Here is a 14,069-nt window from a genome sequence, read left to right on the forward strand (position 1 = left end):
CCTAAGTGTTATATATCCATGACCCCTATATTCCTGGCTAGTATTGGGCACTTAAACTAAGGATTCTACATAATCTCCACTACACCTTTGGACTGAAGGGTCTCCTCATCGTAAAACTACAATGAGATTCTCTCAACATGGCCTAGAGTAGTCAATGTGTCAACCAACTCATTTTCCATTTGATCCTCTTCTTTATCAAGAAACTCTAGTGCAAGTGTTAGTTTAGCATTCTTTGCCCTTTCATGTGTATTTGTGATCCACCAAAATAGGTTTAGCACACCTACAACATAAGCCTAGGGCATGCATTTCTTTTATGTCATCACCAGTGAGGTATGTGCCATTAGTAGCATCATGCTACGCACAAGAATGCTTATGAAAATCATATTCAAAAGTTCATATGCATCATCATGTGTATGCTGCTACACATATGAAGATGCATAATCACAATATATATGTTGCTCATATAAAATAGTGGCTATCCATACTCGCTATTGTATAAATTTATTGATGGCCAATTTGTATATTGCTCCTCATGTACATACTTATATGCATTTGCATACTATTATCCATGTACATAAGGCTAAATTTATTGATGGTTGATTTGTATATTGCTCCTCATGTACATACTTATATGCATTTGCATGCTGTTGTCCATGTACATAAGGCTATCCAAATGGTTACTCATGTTGCCCAAAGTCATGAACAAGCTACTAATTGTATTGACCACTCCATTGTTGATAGTTATGGTGGTCCCCATGTCCATACTCATTTAAATTTGCATGCTAGTACCTAGATGGTTGTCCATGTCCATGATCATAATGCAAGCCATAGGAATGTAAATAGTCATCAAACACATGCTGTTACTCATAATATGCATAATCACCATGTGCATGCTACCCATAAGTATGCACGTGCTACTACCATTGCTCATCATACCCATAGAAATGATCATACTATTCATAATATCCATGATAATGCTCATACTACTCATATCCATAATAATGCTTATGCTACTGATCAAATGGATCATGCCATTGCTCATGTTTATGATCATCCATACCTAATGGAAGGCTTTTGCTTTATTCTTTGGCTCCTTCCTTTTATTCACAACTAGCTAGTCAATTAGAGCTACAAGTTAATCAATTTTAGCCTAAAGTTTAAGCCAAGATTGAGAAGGGAAGTTGAAACTATGAGCCATGACTAAGTTTATTTGGTTGTTGCTCACTGCTATAACTCCTTAATGTTCCAAGAAATCTCCATTTGCATACCCATTTAGACAAACTTGCAAATCTTTCAATTGTCCACACTTGCATTTTCACCCCTCATTCAAGTCACAATCATCAATAAAACAATTATAGCGAGTCAAGTGGCAACTTGATGCAACCAAGTCTCCCTCTTAAATACCAAGGATTCTTAGTGACAACAGCTATCACATCAAATTTAGCAACATCTAACATATCTTTACCTAGGTTTGCATCACTATCATAAACACCACCATTAGCTCATATAGAACTAACACATGCATCAGGGAAGAGAGCTATTGCAACATTGCTCACATCTAAAATACTATAAAGTATAGCACTTCCTCCAATTTCAACTTCTCAAATCACTTGATTCTCAAGAGAGAGTGCCACAAGCTAACCACATGTCACATGAGCTTTGGTACAAAAATTGAATCCTTAGCTAGTAGTTGTATAGGGCAAAATCATACAATGCATATTAGCAAGTCCCTATTTAGAAAAAGGTTTGACAAGCCATCCATAACAACAAGAAAATAATTATTAGCACTTTAGATATCAAAACAATGACTCTAGATATTTGAATCCCTATCAATGAATCTGACAATGAGATCAACCATTTGCCTTATCGCTAGGTAGTGGGAAAAGGAGGTGGGTCTAAATTAAGACTCCAATCTACTCTCATCATTTTTGCTATCCAATCCATGGCTACATTAGTGACAAACAAGGCAAGGGATACTAAGCATTTCAAGAATTTTTTAAGCAACCTAATAGACAAACGTGCATCTTTTAAGGTAATTCAAAATCATCAAGGCAAAGTGAGACTTGTGCACTTCATGAAAGCTTCCAAATGTAATTGCCAAATCTCTAGAATTAGTCTTCAATATGCATCAACAATTAAAGGACTTATCAAGCTTTGCTTAAAATGTGCTTCTATATGTGATTCCTTACGCTCAATGATGGTTAACCCTCACATCTATGGCGTCATGAGGATATAGTCCCGACATGTGCCTCAATGTTGTATCTTTCTAAATCATGAATACAAGGATTCCTTATTAATATATTCTATATGCCTTCCAATAATGCAATTTCTATGCCTCATGAAGTTTTGTAATAGACACAAGGAAAAGAAGGCATAACGAACATGAGAGAGAGAGAGAGAGAGAGAGAGAGAGAGAGGGCAAGGGGAGGGAGAAAAAAATATGCATTTCAAAAATTTAAAGAAAACAAGGACTTAATGCTAAGAGTGCAAGGTGGTTGATATGTGTATGTGGATGTGAGAAAAAGAGAGAAAGGATGATACTTCCAATTGGTAGGATGAACACAAGGTGATCAACACATCTTGAGTTTAATTCCTACATCCATAAGAGCATCTAGTTATAGGAAATTAAAGGAAGATATCACCCAAGGTCTATACATTGATAATCCAAATTACCTTTATAAATGTGTAGTGTGTGTCTAATGATGTATGATGCTATTCCTATATACCTATGATACATTTGATGGACATTAATAAAGCTCTCTCTCTCTCTCTCTCTCTCTCTCTCTCTCTCTCTCTCTCTCTCGCGTCACTAAAAGTAACAGAATAATCAAATGTACAAGAGACTACATCTTGAGTTTAATTCCTATATCCACATCACCATCTAGTTTTAGGAAGGAAGATATCACCCAAGGTCTAAGAATAATCAGATGTACTATCTGGCCAACATTGCCAAAGCCATATTCACCACTAATTCACACACACACACGCTGAGTACAGCAGTTACCAGACAGCATGTGTGTATTTTCATCATTAGTACAAGCAATGTATCTTCCTTGCATGCAAGCACCTCATGGTATAGAGGACATCAATGCTTCAGGATTCTTCTTATTGGTTGGTTCTATTGCATTGCATTAAAATGCTAAGTTAAAGATCCCCACCAGTGCACTCATAGCATTTTCATCCTTGATTCGCCCTTGTACCTTGAGATGTAGGTTGAAGTAACTGCATATGTGAGCAAGGCCATATTAGAAATGGACAGATATGCTGTACTTTAAGGGGAAGACCAAAAACGACATCCCATATTTTAGTTGATGACTACCCACAATAAATAAGAAAGTTTCATTTTGTATGACACAGTACAGGTAAAAGACTGACCACATGCAATAGCTCAAGGATCTGTACTAACTAAATGGCTGTGCTAGTCTAAGGACAAGGAAGAAACATACCTGGTAACTATAAATCAAGGACGACAGCAACCCACATGCTCCCGTCACACGAGGAGTTACTTTCTTGGGGACAAGCTCTAGAAGACCAATTGCAACAACTACATCCATCAGAGACTTTGCAAGATTCAAGCTGCCTTCAAAAAAGCTTGGTTTTTCCTCTTTATCCTGTCACCATTGAAAAACACATCAGCTATAAAACTTGAATTGGAATCTGTACCCAAACTTTATCAGGCAATGATCTTATCAAGTGGATGTACCACAATGACACCATGCATCAATGGACTAAATTTTGTGAAGTGTATGCAGACCTATAGCATCAACCAATTGCTTGAGCACACTGTTGCACACTATGACTTGTTAAGACAAAATTTTAGCTCCTACATTTCTTGAGCTCTCTGATAGAATACAGTGAGTAAGACGGTTCGACAAGGTTAACCCAATCAATGCCATCTCTTCGTAACAGAGAATCTTTAAATCTAGTAGCTTCTGTTGACACATTTTCAGTAGACTTTTTTATGCCATCAACAATACTCCCAACTTTCACCTTACATCAATTGCAACTGAATGTGAGTTTGCTACTACAGCCAAACTTTAGGAAGGCAGATCTGAATCACCCTTAAAAGACACATTGGCTTAAGAGATAATGAGACAAGAAATCATAACAAGGATGTGGTAGCCAACTTGAAAGACTTGAAAGACATAGCATAAAAAAGAATAATTTATGCAACTAATCATGAATTATAAGGCTATGATTGGCTTTACTGTGGCCAAAAACAGTCGTAAAGCAACCATTGATAACATGCTATAATAATAATCAAATTATAATAACCTAACTATTTAACAAGGGTTTCAGCGCATGATGCCATTGTAAGCCTAGCCATCATTTTAAAAAAAGAGATAATTATTAATAGAAGAAATTAATATTAAATAAACCAATTAACCAATGAAGGAACCTATTTTGGGGCCCAAAGACATGCTGAGAGCTGTCAAGAAGAGAAAAGGAGGCGCATTTGGGAATAATGATAACAATTCTCACTTCTCTCCAAACTTTCTTCCTTCTCTACGCTCCTCTTATTGATACCAAGACTTCTCACGAAGTCTCTCCTTTTGGTACTCCTGCTCCTACTAAACCTCGACACATGGAGGATGCCAATCTGAGCACGCGCATGGGAACGTCCTAAAGCATCTTCTTCCATCAAATCTGATAGAGATTCGTTGCTAGTGGTGATTCTCCAAGCTCAAATCAAGGACATGCAACAGCAATTAGCTGAGATGCGCACTCCCCATTTTCCCTTTGTCCCCCCCACTAAGAACGTTGCCTCTTCAATTTCAACCTAAGGGGAGAAGAAGGAATGTGATAAGACAAGCATTGATCCATGGCTGGCCAAATGGATGGCGTACTTTGATTTGTATCAACTTGATAACACTCAATAACTAGGCAAATACAAATCATGTTGCAGGAGAAGGCGTATGCTTGGTGGGTGGGGCTTTGCCCCAAGCTAGAAACATGGGCAGATTTTCAACATGTTTTTCAAAAGCATTTTGTAACTAATGACAGGATTGAAAATCTCCATAAATTATGTGAGCTAGATATGGGAAAGAAGAGCTTGGATGCATATTCACAAGAATTTAAAGATTTGTTACATAAAACAAAAGCCTTGGGAGCTCGTGACCGAGGCCATGGATTGTCCTATAACCCGTGACTTGTCCAAGATTTCTTCAAATGAGAAGGCTAAGTTGGCAACGGTACATGCACATTGAGACAAGCTGAATACCTATATCCAATCATTCCCATTTCTCTCATGCACATCAACCGTGATAGCCCACACATAGCATTTGACTATTGCTTGGGATATATGGCTGAAATTGGATCAATTGTACAACCAAATGACCATGACCATGATGAAGTAGGTGTCTCAAGAGATACAGATGCAGATGTTGAGCCTGTCCAAGTCCACTTCCACAAGGGAGCACGTCAATAAGCTTTGACAAGTGCACAGATGTAGGTCTAGAATGGAGGAAATATGATTACCTCAAAGGACATGGCAAGATTTGTGCCCTTAGCCTTATGGTCAAGTTCGATAAGGACTCCTTTCGAGTTCTTGATGGAGATTCAAGATAGGTTTTGTGTGCACGTCACCAAGAGAATGGAGTCCACAAGATACAAACTTCATCGATCTTTACCTCTCTTCTTTCTTCCCAGACAAAGATCGCCGAGCTATGGCATGCCAATGAGCAAGATTTGTGCACTTGGCCTTATGGTCGAGTTTGATAAGAACTCCTTTCAAGTTCTTGATGGAGATTCAAGATAGATTCTTTGTATAGGTCACGAGGAGAATGAAGTCTACAAGATACGGACTTCATCCGCCTTTACCTCTCTTTTTCTTTCTTCCCAAACATAGATTGCCAAGCTATGGCATACTTAGTTCAGTCACCTCAACTACAAGTACCTTAGGAAGGCAGCTCATGGAAAGCTTATTCATGGTTCCCAACAAGGCTTAATGAAGGCCAAAGGAGCCCTTGGAGGTTGTTTCAACAGACTTATGTGGACCAATGAGAACAGAGTCCCTTAAGGGAAGTTTGTATTTTATGCTAATTATTGATTATTTTAGCAAGATGAGATTGGCATATTTCTTGAAGTTGAAGTCTAAAGTAATCTCACATTTCAAGGATTGGTTAATCTTTGAGGAGAACTGGTCTAGTAGGAAACTCCAAATCCTTGTGATCCAACAAAGAAGGAAAGTTTGTCTCCAACAAGCTTGCTAAGTTTAGTTTAGATCATGGCATTTACCATAAGCTTATCAATACAAATACACCCTAGAAGAATGGCATATATTGGAGCGGAACAACCGAAGACTAATCAAGATGGCATGGATTATGATGGAGTATCAACAGACATCACAATATCTATGGGCTAGGATAGAAGCCATCGTTTTCCACATCCTTAATCAGTCACCTACATCGATCGTGGTTGATATGTTTGGATATCATATCTATCTTCACATCCCAAAGGAACAACTAGATAAGATCAAGCCACCTTCCAAAAGACAAGTGATTATGGGATATAGCTCACAGTTGCAAGGATACAATCTTTATGATCCCATTTTGCGAGAAGCCTACACAAGTTGAGATGTTCAATTCATGGAGTTTCCAAATGCTGCAAAGGGGGGTAAGGAGCACCACATACTTGGAGATCCAAGTGACAATTGGACACTTAGCTAGTGCCTTTGGAGCCTACGCCTCTTAAGGCTTCACTGTCAATGGAGGAGAAGATTGCTTCACTACCGAATTCACCCATAGAGTCGACATTGGTGAAAGTTCCAAAGACTTCATACTTGAAGATCCGAGTGATCGTTAGGCATCTGACCCAATGCCTTTGAAGCCTACACCTCTTAAAGCTCCACCATCAATGGAAGACAAGATTGCTTCGCCATCGAATTCACCCATAGAGTTGGCATTGGTGGATGTTCTAGAGACTTTATTAGAGACAAAGCGACAATGGAAGTACCGACCTCCTCATTGGACACATAATACACTCCGTGATGCAAGGATTAAGAGAAAAATCCTCAGTCTCCATCAAACTCTAAGTAAGCTCACAACCAAGAAGTGACCAACATGAATATTAAAAATGCTTACAAAATTCTCTCTTGTATGGAATCCATATTGTTCATGTTTTCCCATGGTCGTCTACTAAAGTCTAGCAGTCTTTGATCCAATATCATTCCCAATTTGGGTTGACATAGTAGTGGCACGAGGACGTGAAATTTTGATGCTTTGCTTAGCTTTGATTAATTGTTAATCAAATGTACGAATGTGAGGTATGCATGTATGCAAGTTAGTTATTTTCACAATGGCAATCCAAGAACCCTGAGAAGTCAATGAGTGCCAAAGGCAAAAGTTGTAATAAGTGATCCTTCACAAATACTAGATAGTATCTTGTAAAAGATTTTGGCCTCAAATATTTTATTAGCCATTAATGTTAGTGGTGACATTAAAAACTAGTTAATACCAATTCAAGGATTAATAAATATTCACATACTTAGATGACAAATTGGCCTAGCCATTGTAATTGTTGGCTAGTAAAATTATTTTTTGAAGAAAGATTTAATAATTATATTAATTTTTAATATTAATATTTTAAAAATTAATTTAGTTGGGCTGAAAAATGCAATTAAAAGGCTGCCACTTCACAAAACCTTTCCATGCAAGGGCAGAAAGGGCTATTAGAGACTGATGGAACTTCATTCCAGCATTCTAGAGATTAGGTGAGAAGGAGCAAGAGTTACTACTGCAATTTTCCAGCCCATTGGTGATCAGTCTAGCCATCAAATGCTGTCAAAGAGCTACCCCCAACTGATTAGGTGGTCATTGGAGACAATTGAAAACCTATGTAGGCTGTCTTTAGGAAAGACAACAATTTTAGGACCCAAAATGATAGGGAGCTGCATGTGGGACTCCTATTGATGGTGGGCTATAGTCAATTGGCCATTCACAGCAAGGCAACATTAAATTTCAGCCAATTTTGGTGATGAAACTCTGGAACTTCTGTCGCTCCAACTTCCTCTCTATTCTTTTAGAGATTAACAACTTCTCTCAAGAAATCTCAATCAAATTCAATCCCAACAAGGTGCAATTGAAGAATTTCTACTACTAAATACTAATTTACAAGTAATAATTAGAGTTTACCAAGTACCTTGGAAAGAGTGCTCAAAATTCAAAGCCTAGTACTTAAATTTGAATAGCTGAAATTTGGGGATTTTAGAGAATTTCAAAAGGCCAACCAAGCAACAATAATTTAGGGTAAAATTTGTCTTCCAAGGAGCAAATTAAAGGCCAATCCCTAAGCAAACCAAGGGGCAAATTATTTTGAAAACTTACTAGTTACTATGGACAGCAAGATATAGTCAAGATTGAAAAAGATTAGGTTGGATCTTAATGTACTTCAACCTTTAGCAATACAAGTTAAAGAAATACTGCAAGGGGCATCAATCCTAGAGTCAACAAGGTATTTATTGTCCAAGATAAAGTGGTAACATTTGTATTTTCCATTTATGTGAATTTTACGCTTGCTATAATTAGTGCTTAATTAGGTTATTTCCCACCCTTGCCCAGAAGGAAGGCTGGTCTCAAATAGAGTTTCTTGATTACTTGAGTGAGCATTCTAAAATGTATAACAACAAGCTTCAAAAAGGTGGTGTGTACAACTTAACCAAAAAGAAATGCAAGCAGATTTTGCATGTTACAAGAGAAGTTATTGGCTATTTCTATAGAGAAAACACTCTCAAAGGTACAAGGGCCAAATATTTGAAATCGAAATAGGGAGTACTTGTAAGCTCAAAGACATTGCTTTCTTTCATAATTCTCTGCCTTTCTTCAATGTATTTATTAGTTGCAAAAGGCTAAATCTAAAATAATCAAATCTTCTACCATAATTATTGCACAATTCACTTCCAAACAGCATTCTGCTTACTCAGACAGCAAAAACTAGCCCAGACTGAATGCAAACATGAAATAAACTAAAAGTCTACATTTAAGTATCTCCTACAATCCACGTACAGTAATCAGGCGCTCTCTGAAAAGCAGCAGCAGTAACTGCAAGCAAATGCAAGCCAAATTATTTTGAATCTTGTAGCATACCAATGCTAGTTAGGACCCATTCTCATCTATTACTATGAAACCAATGGTTTACCTCAAGTGCAGAGCTGCAAGTGGAACCTCCAAGGTAGCAGTATAATGAGTATGTTTGTAATATGGTAGTACATTCCTTGTTCTGCATAGCAACATACAAAAGATCACTCTACTTCCCAAACAACTATATGAGATGCTTTAAACTACAAGTGCAAAAGGAAAACACAGATGTGTTATGTGCATACTTATGTTGTATTTTATCTATATATATAGTTACAAGTGTAATTATATTAATAGTTTTTGCTGTTTGAATAATAAGAACAGGCACACATTATATGCATATGCACAAAAAGATCAATGCATTTGTAGAAAGAGAGATCGATACCTTGTAAATGCCTACCCTTCCAGCCCAAACCAAATGATCAAGAGCCAAAAATGTAGCCATAAATGAATGTCTAAACTGTTATCCAAAACCGCAGTGATTATTATCAATATGTTCGAACAAATTCAACTATGCACAAAATAAACTACTGTTGATACACTTACCTTTTCGAGCATCACAACTGGAGTGGTTTTGAAAGGTTTTGGCGGGGTTATTAAAGCTTCGAACTCATTCAAGCACTGTATAAAGTGTATGAGCTCATGAATACTTAAAACAAAGGAATCACCTGTAAGAGCACAGCACAAAGTAGAGAAAGGGAAACAACCTTCAACAACCTAAAAACCTTGCGTGCGAGTCTTGTAGAATCATCAACATCATGTGCAGTTCCTGGCTTCCCACCACTAACCAACTTGGATCCAAATTGGATTGCACGGCAAATCTTATCTCTGGCTTCTTGATTGTTGAGATAAGCTGATATGAGAGAGGCGTGTACCCTCGTGGAATCCAACAATTCCATGGTCTCAGGAAAGTATCGTGAATCAGCTTCTGCAGATTGAAACCTTCAGGTATCAGTCCCACTATATGCTTCCTTGAGTTTACACTCAATTTATACAGAGACTCTTAGTCAATAAGGAAATCTTGTGCCATGTCAAGATTTTGAAGCGATGCTTCTTATAGTTTTATGCTTCTGTGTCATACAGTAAAAACTGAAGGCTTTTGAATATATATAAAATTTACTTGATTGATAAGGCCTCATGAAAGCTTCTAGTTAGTGCTAGCTTAGGCTGAATTGCCGCGAAGTAATCTAAAGGCCTAAGATCAGCATGGCCATCTACCGAGAAGAGATAAGCATAAATGTGCCTGTTTGCTATGCTGATTATATTTCAACAATATTGAACTACGTTCACTTACAAAGACTTCAAAACAACATGTAGTCGATACCAACAATATAGACTGTTTTTGATGGTTCTACTTTCTATTTTGCTTGTAATCCTTACAATGTGTGGTAGGTTTCTCCATCTAGATTAGTAGAATCACATTTTATCTGGATCCCCAAAATACATAAGCTGATATGCACCTTACACTATTGCACTCGCCATACATATTATGGCACAATACTGAGCAGTTAGATAGCAATGACTAAAATTACTTTGAGATATGGTGCAGGTGTTAGGAAACCGTGATAGACATGGCAAAGAGAAGATATTGAAATCAAACATGTCGACAGCTTTACAAGTGCCTGCTTGACTTCCTCGCAGACTATAAGTGCGTAAGGATAAAAAGAAGCACCAAGTCGCTTCTGCATTAGCCAGCGATGCACAGCAAGCCAGCTGAAAGTAAAGCCATCTTTTAGCAGCTTGATTAGAACGGGGGAACAGAAACGAACAAGACCTTTCGCAGAATATCAGGCAAAGGCCTGGATGATGATGGATGAGCACGATGGAGTTGGCAGGAAGTCAAGACGAATACGAATAGGAGGAGAACAGCGTGCCATTGCTGCAGTTCTTAAAGGACCGTTGTAACTTGTTTGGAAGGAAAAGGTGAGGTTGGAAGCGTGAGATAGGGTCAAAGAACAACCACAGAGAGAGAGAGAGAGAGAGAGAGAGAGAGAGTACACTTACAGGAAACAGCATGCACCATAGCTTGCAAGAATAATTGATGACGAGGGAGGTTCCCTTGCCGCTTTCCATGGCCGCAGACGAAGCTTTTCACCGCGAGGGAAACGAAGCATGGAATATCTCTCGCTCTCCCGCCCCGGCCCCCCCTTACCCCGGCTGAAACGTACGAGTTTTAAAAGTTTATAAGGAGGCTTCACAGAACATGGCTCAGATCATAGATGGCGGTTTAGCGTATAAATGACAAGGTGCACCTCTTTTCTTTTGGGAAACGTTTGCCTAGCTGTGTACCCGGTGCTCGAAGGAACCCTTTTTTACCCCTTCCCAAACCGAGAAATATATTTCAATTGAAAAATTTAAATTAAAAGAAGTGAAGTGCATACATTTCAAGGTTTTTATACTAAGAGAGAGTTTCCCACGTGATAGCATTACCCAGTATGCGTAGAATCCAGAAACCGAGCATTGCATCTCTAACTTCGCCCTTGAAGAGGAAGAGTTAGAGGATAAGGGCATAGTTTATGCATGTGCAAGTATCAATGAGAAAGCATTAGATCAGTTAAAGGCCTTGTCTACCTTCTATGTGCCAAGGACTTTAAAATTTTTCAAGTTTTTAGGATTCTCTCACCTCTGAACCTTCTATCTTCTATCTATCTATCTATCTACACTTATTATTGAAAGATTTTGGGGGTACCGCATGGCATCTCCTTAGGCCGGCGGTTACACACCGGGCTATGGATGGATAGGAGGTGCAAGTTGTCCATTACTTTGTTTACACACTAAACTACGCACATGAATTGCATCAAAAGGAGGTTGGCCCATTGGTAATGAATGAGAGGCGTGAGGGGATTGGTGGGGGTTCAATTCCTATTAGTCCCACAAGCCAATTTTTGGAGAAATGTGTTGTCGTCTTGTACATTGGGCGCGCTCGAATTTCAGGACGAGGGAGATCCCCCGCCCAGAAGTGTCTGCCATCCGTAAAAATCGGGCCCAATGGCGTTTTGACTCATAGGGCAGTGGACGCCTCTTTTTCCACCTTGCGTCCGTCCATAGCCCGGTGTGTATCTGGCCTTAGTACCCTCCTAAAACATGGTCTTTTTTTCTCATTTTTGCTACAATTTTTATCATTTTTTCCCTCATCTCTCTCCTCGACAGGCAGGGAGGAGCTCTCTCTCTCTCTCTCTCTCTCTCTCTCTCTCTCTCTCTCTCTCTCTCTCTCTCTCTCTCTCTCTCTAATAATATATTATTATTCCAATTAATATTTTTTATAAAGAACATAATATGAATCTAATAATCTATCTTCTATCAGTACTTTTTATAGCATGCATGCTTTTTCAAGCAAGTAACTAAAATTGACCACTTTATTATAACATACCCAAATTTTCCTAATAAATATTCACAACCGTGCCACATTTTCTTCTCCTCACATGTAAACTATTGAATTTTATACAAATTTTTTTAACCCCAAAAAATTTCTTTGTTTATCTTACTTTTATTTTTATTTTTTAAAATTATACTTAATTAATTTTTATAAATATAAACAAAATTATTCAAAAAAATCATATTGATATTATATATATAAGAGGCTTAATTAAGCCTTACCTTAAGGTACAAGCATTGATACAATTCAAGTTTATTATTTTATTTTTAAATTTTCTTTAATAAATTGATTATTTGAAAATTTTAGCTTAAAAATCTTTGTAAAGTATAATTAAGATTAATCCCTCTATGTTAGTTCTTGATTAAAGTTAAATTCATTAAGTATTAAAACCAATTAGAAAAAAATATATTAAAATTTAGTAAAAACTAAACATCTAAAGTTAAAATTTAGATTTAGCTTATGTAGTTTATATTAAATTATAACTTACTAATCAAAAATCAAAAACTTAAATTAAAAATAAGTTATATATAAATTATATTAGATTTTAAATATAAGTTTCTCTTAAGATTACTAGCTAAATAGTGAAAAATCTCAAGAAAATAAAGAAGTTTAGATTTTAATTTTATAAATTTATCCAAAAAAGTTAAAGATTATAATAAAATTAAGAGATCCTTTAAAAAAATTATTTAATCTGTTGTTTAAAATAATTATGTAATATAAATATTCTTTAAAAAACAATAGCTTGAAAATTAGTTTCAAAAATAATTCATCTATAAATTATGCATCCTTTAATGAACTTTTTCATAATTCAGTCAAACATGATAAGTAAATCATTTAGTTTTTCTTTTCTTATTTTCTAGTAAATAAATAATTCATTGAAACACCTTAGTATCTAAATATATACGTATACATGCATATAGGCTATATTGAAGCCATATTTTATTGTTATTTAGAATGAAAGTTATTGAGATTCTATTGGAAAAGTTAGCTTAAACATTGTTTGGAAACTACTTTTTTCACTCAATTATTTTGCATAATGGATTTTGATTGAAGAAAAATCTTGTAAGTAATATGACTGTGTCTGTACTTTTGATAATCGAACAAGATTTATAAGGCATTGTGTCATCCCTAGAGCTACACTCAGAAACTTTTCATCTAGAGTAAAATCAACCACCAGTTAGGTATGTAAGGTCATTCGTGTAGAAAGATTGTCCCTTATGGCGAGAAAGAACCAACATGACTCAGGTTTGAGGATATAAACTTGTACTTCAAAGAGATTGTAACTATTACAATAATATAAATACCTTGTTTTTCAAAAGAATGATTTTATGTTCGTACTTAAGAAATGTGACAATGAACCTTGTGCTAAGATTAGTTAAGGAAGCTATCTCTTTTTATTTCACAGCATGAGTAATATGTTTGTTTAGAAAACTAAAATACTCCATGTCTAAAAATGGGAAGTAGGTGGATAGTCTTTCTAATGAAATCATCATATGATTGACTTGATCCCATTAGCTAAGTGGCTTCTTCTAAAAATTAAAAAAGGTCCATGAGAATCATGACCATCCTAGGTTTGAGTCCTAAAAAAGGTTTAGCATTGTTTTAGGGGGACGGTGAGA

General features: G+C 36.7%; 1 protein-coding gene across 5 annotated transcripts; it reads right to left on the reverse strand.

Annotated features, from left to right (window-relative positions):
- Window positions 1-2,694: 2,694 nt before the first annotated feature.
- LOC148019860 (peroxisomal membrane protein 11-1-like) lies at window positions 2,695-11,220 on the reverse strand. 5 transcript variants are annotated; one of them, XM_087700060.1, is made up of 8 exons: window positions 11,073-11,218; window positions 9,782-10,002; window positions 9,621-9,695; window positions 9,460-9,534; window positions 9,136-9,216; window positions 9,003-9,038; window positions 3,447-3,611; window positions 2,695-3,222 (listed from the first exon to the last, which is right to left on the reverse strand). In XM_087700060.1, exons 2-8 carry the CDS (start codon window positions 9,971-9,973, stop codon window positions 3,178-3,180), a joined length of 669 nt encoding a protein of 222 aa, XP_087556186.1. In that variant the 5' UTR covers window positions 9,974-10,002; window positions 11,073-11,218; the 3' UTR covers window positions 2,695-3,177. The 5 variants fall into 5 exon arrangements, with proteins under 5 accessions (XP_087556186.1, XP_087556183.1, XP_087556185.1 ...); XM_087700057.1 differs by lacking the exon at window positions 11,073-11,218 and adding an exon at window positions 10,747-10,878; XM_087700059.1 differs by having other exon boundaries at window positions 2,696-3,222; window positions 11,079-11,220.
- Window positions 11,221-14,069: the final 2,849 nt, after the last annotated feature.

Source organism: Lygodium microphyllum, chromosome 19, assembly GCF_053477565.2.
Source record: "Lygodium microphyllum isolate KBCC chromosome 19, Lygodium_microphyllum_v1.1.10, whole genome shotgun sequence".
Taxonomy (NCBI): Eukaryota; Viridiplantae; Streptophyta; class Polypodiopsida; order Schizaeales; family Lygodiaceae; genus Lygodium; species Lygodium microphyllum.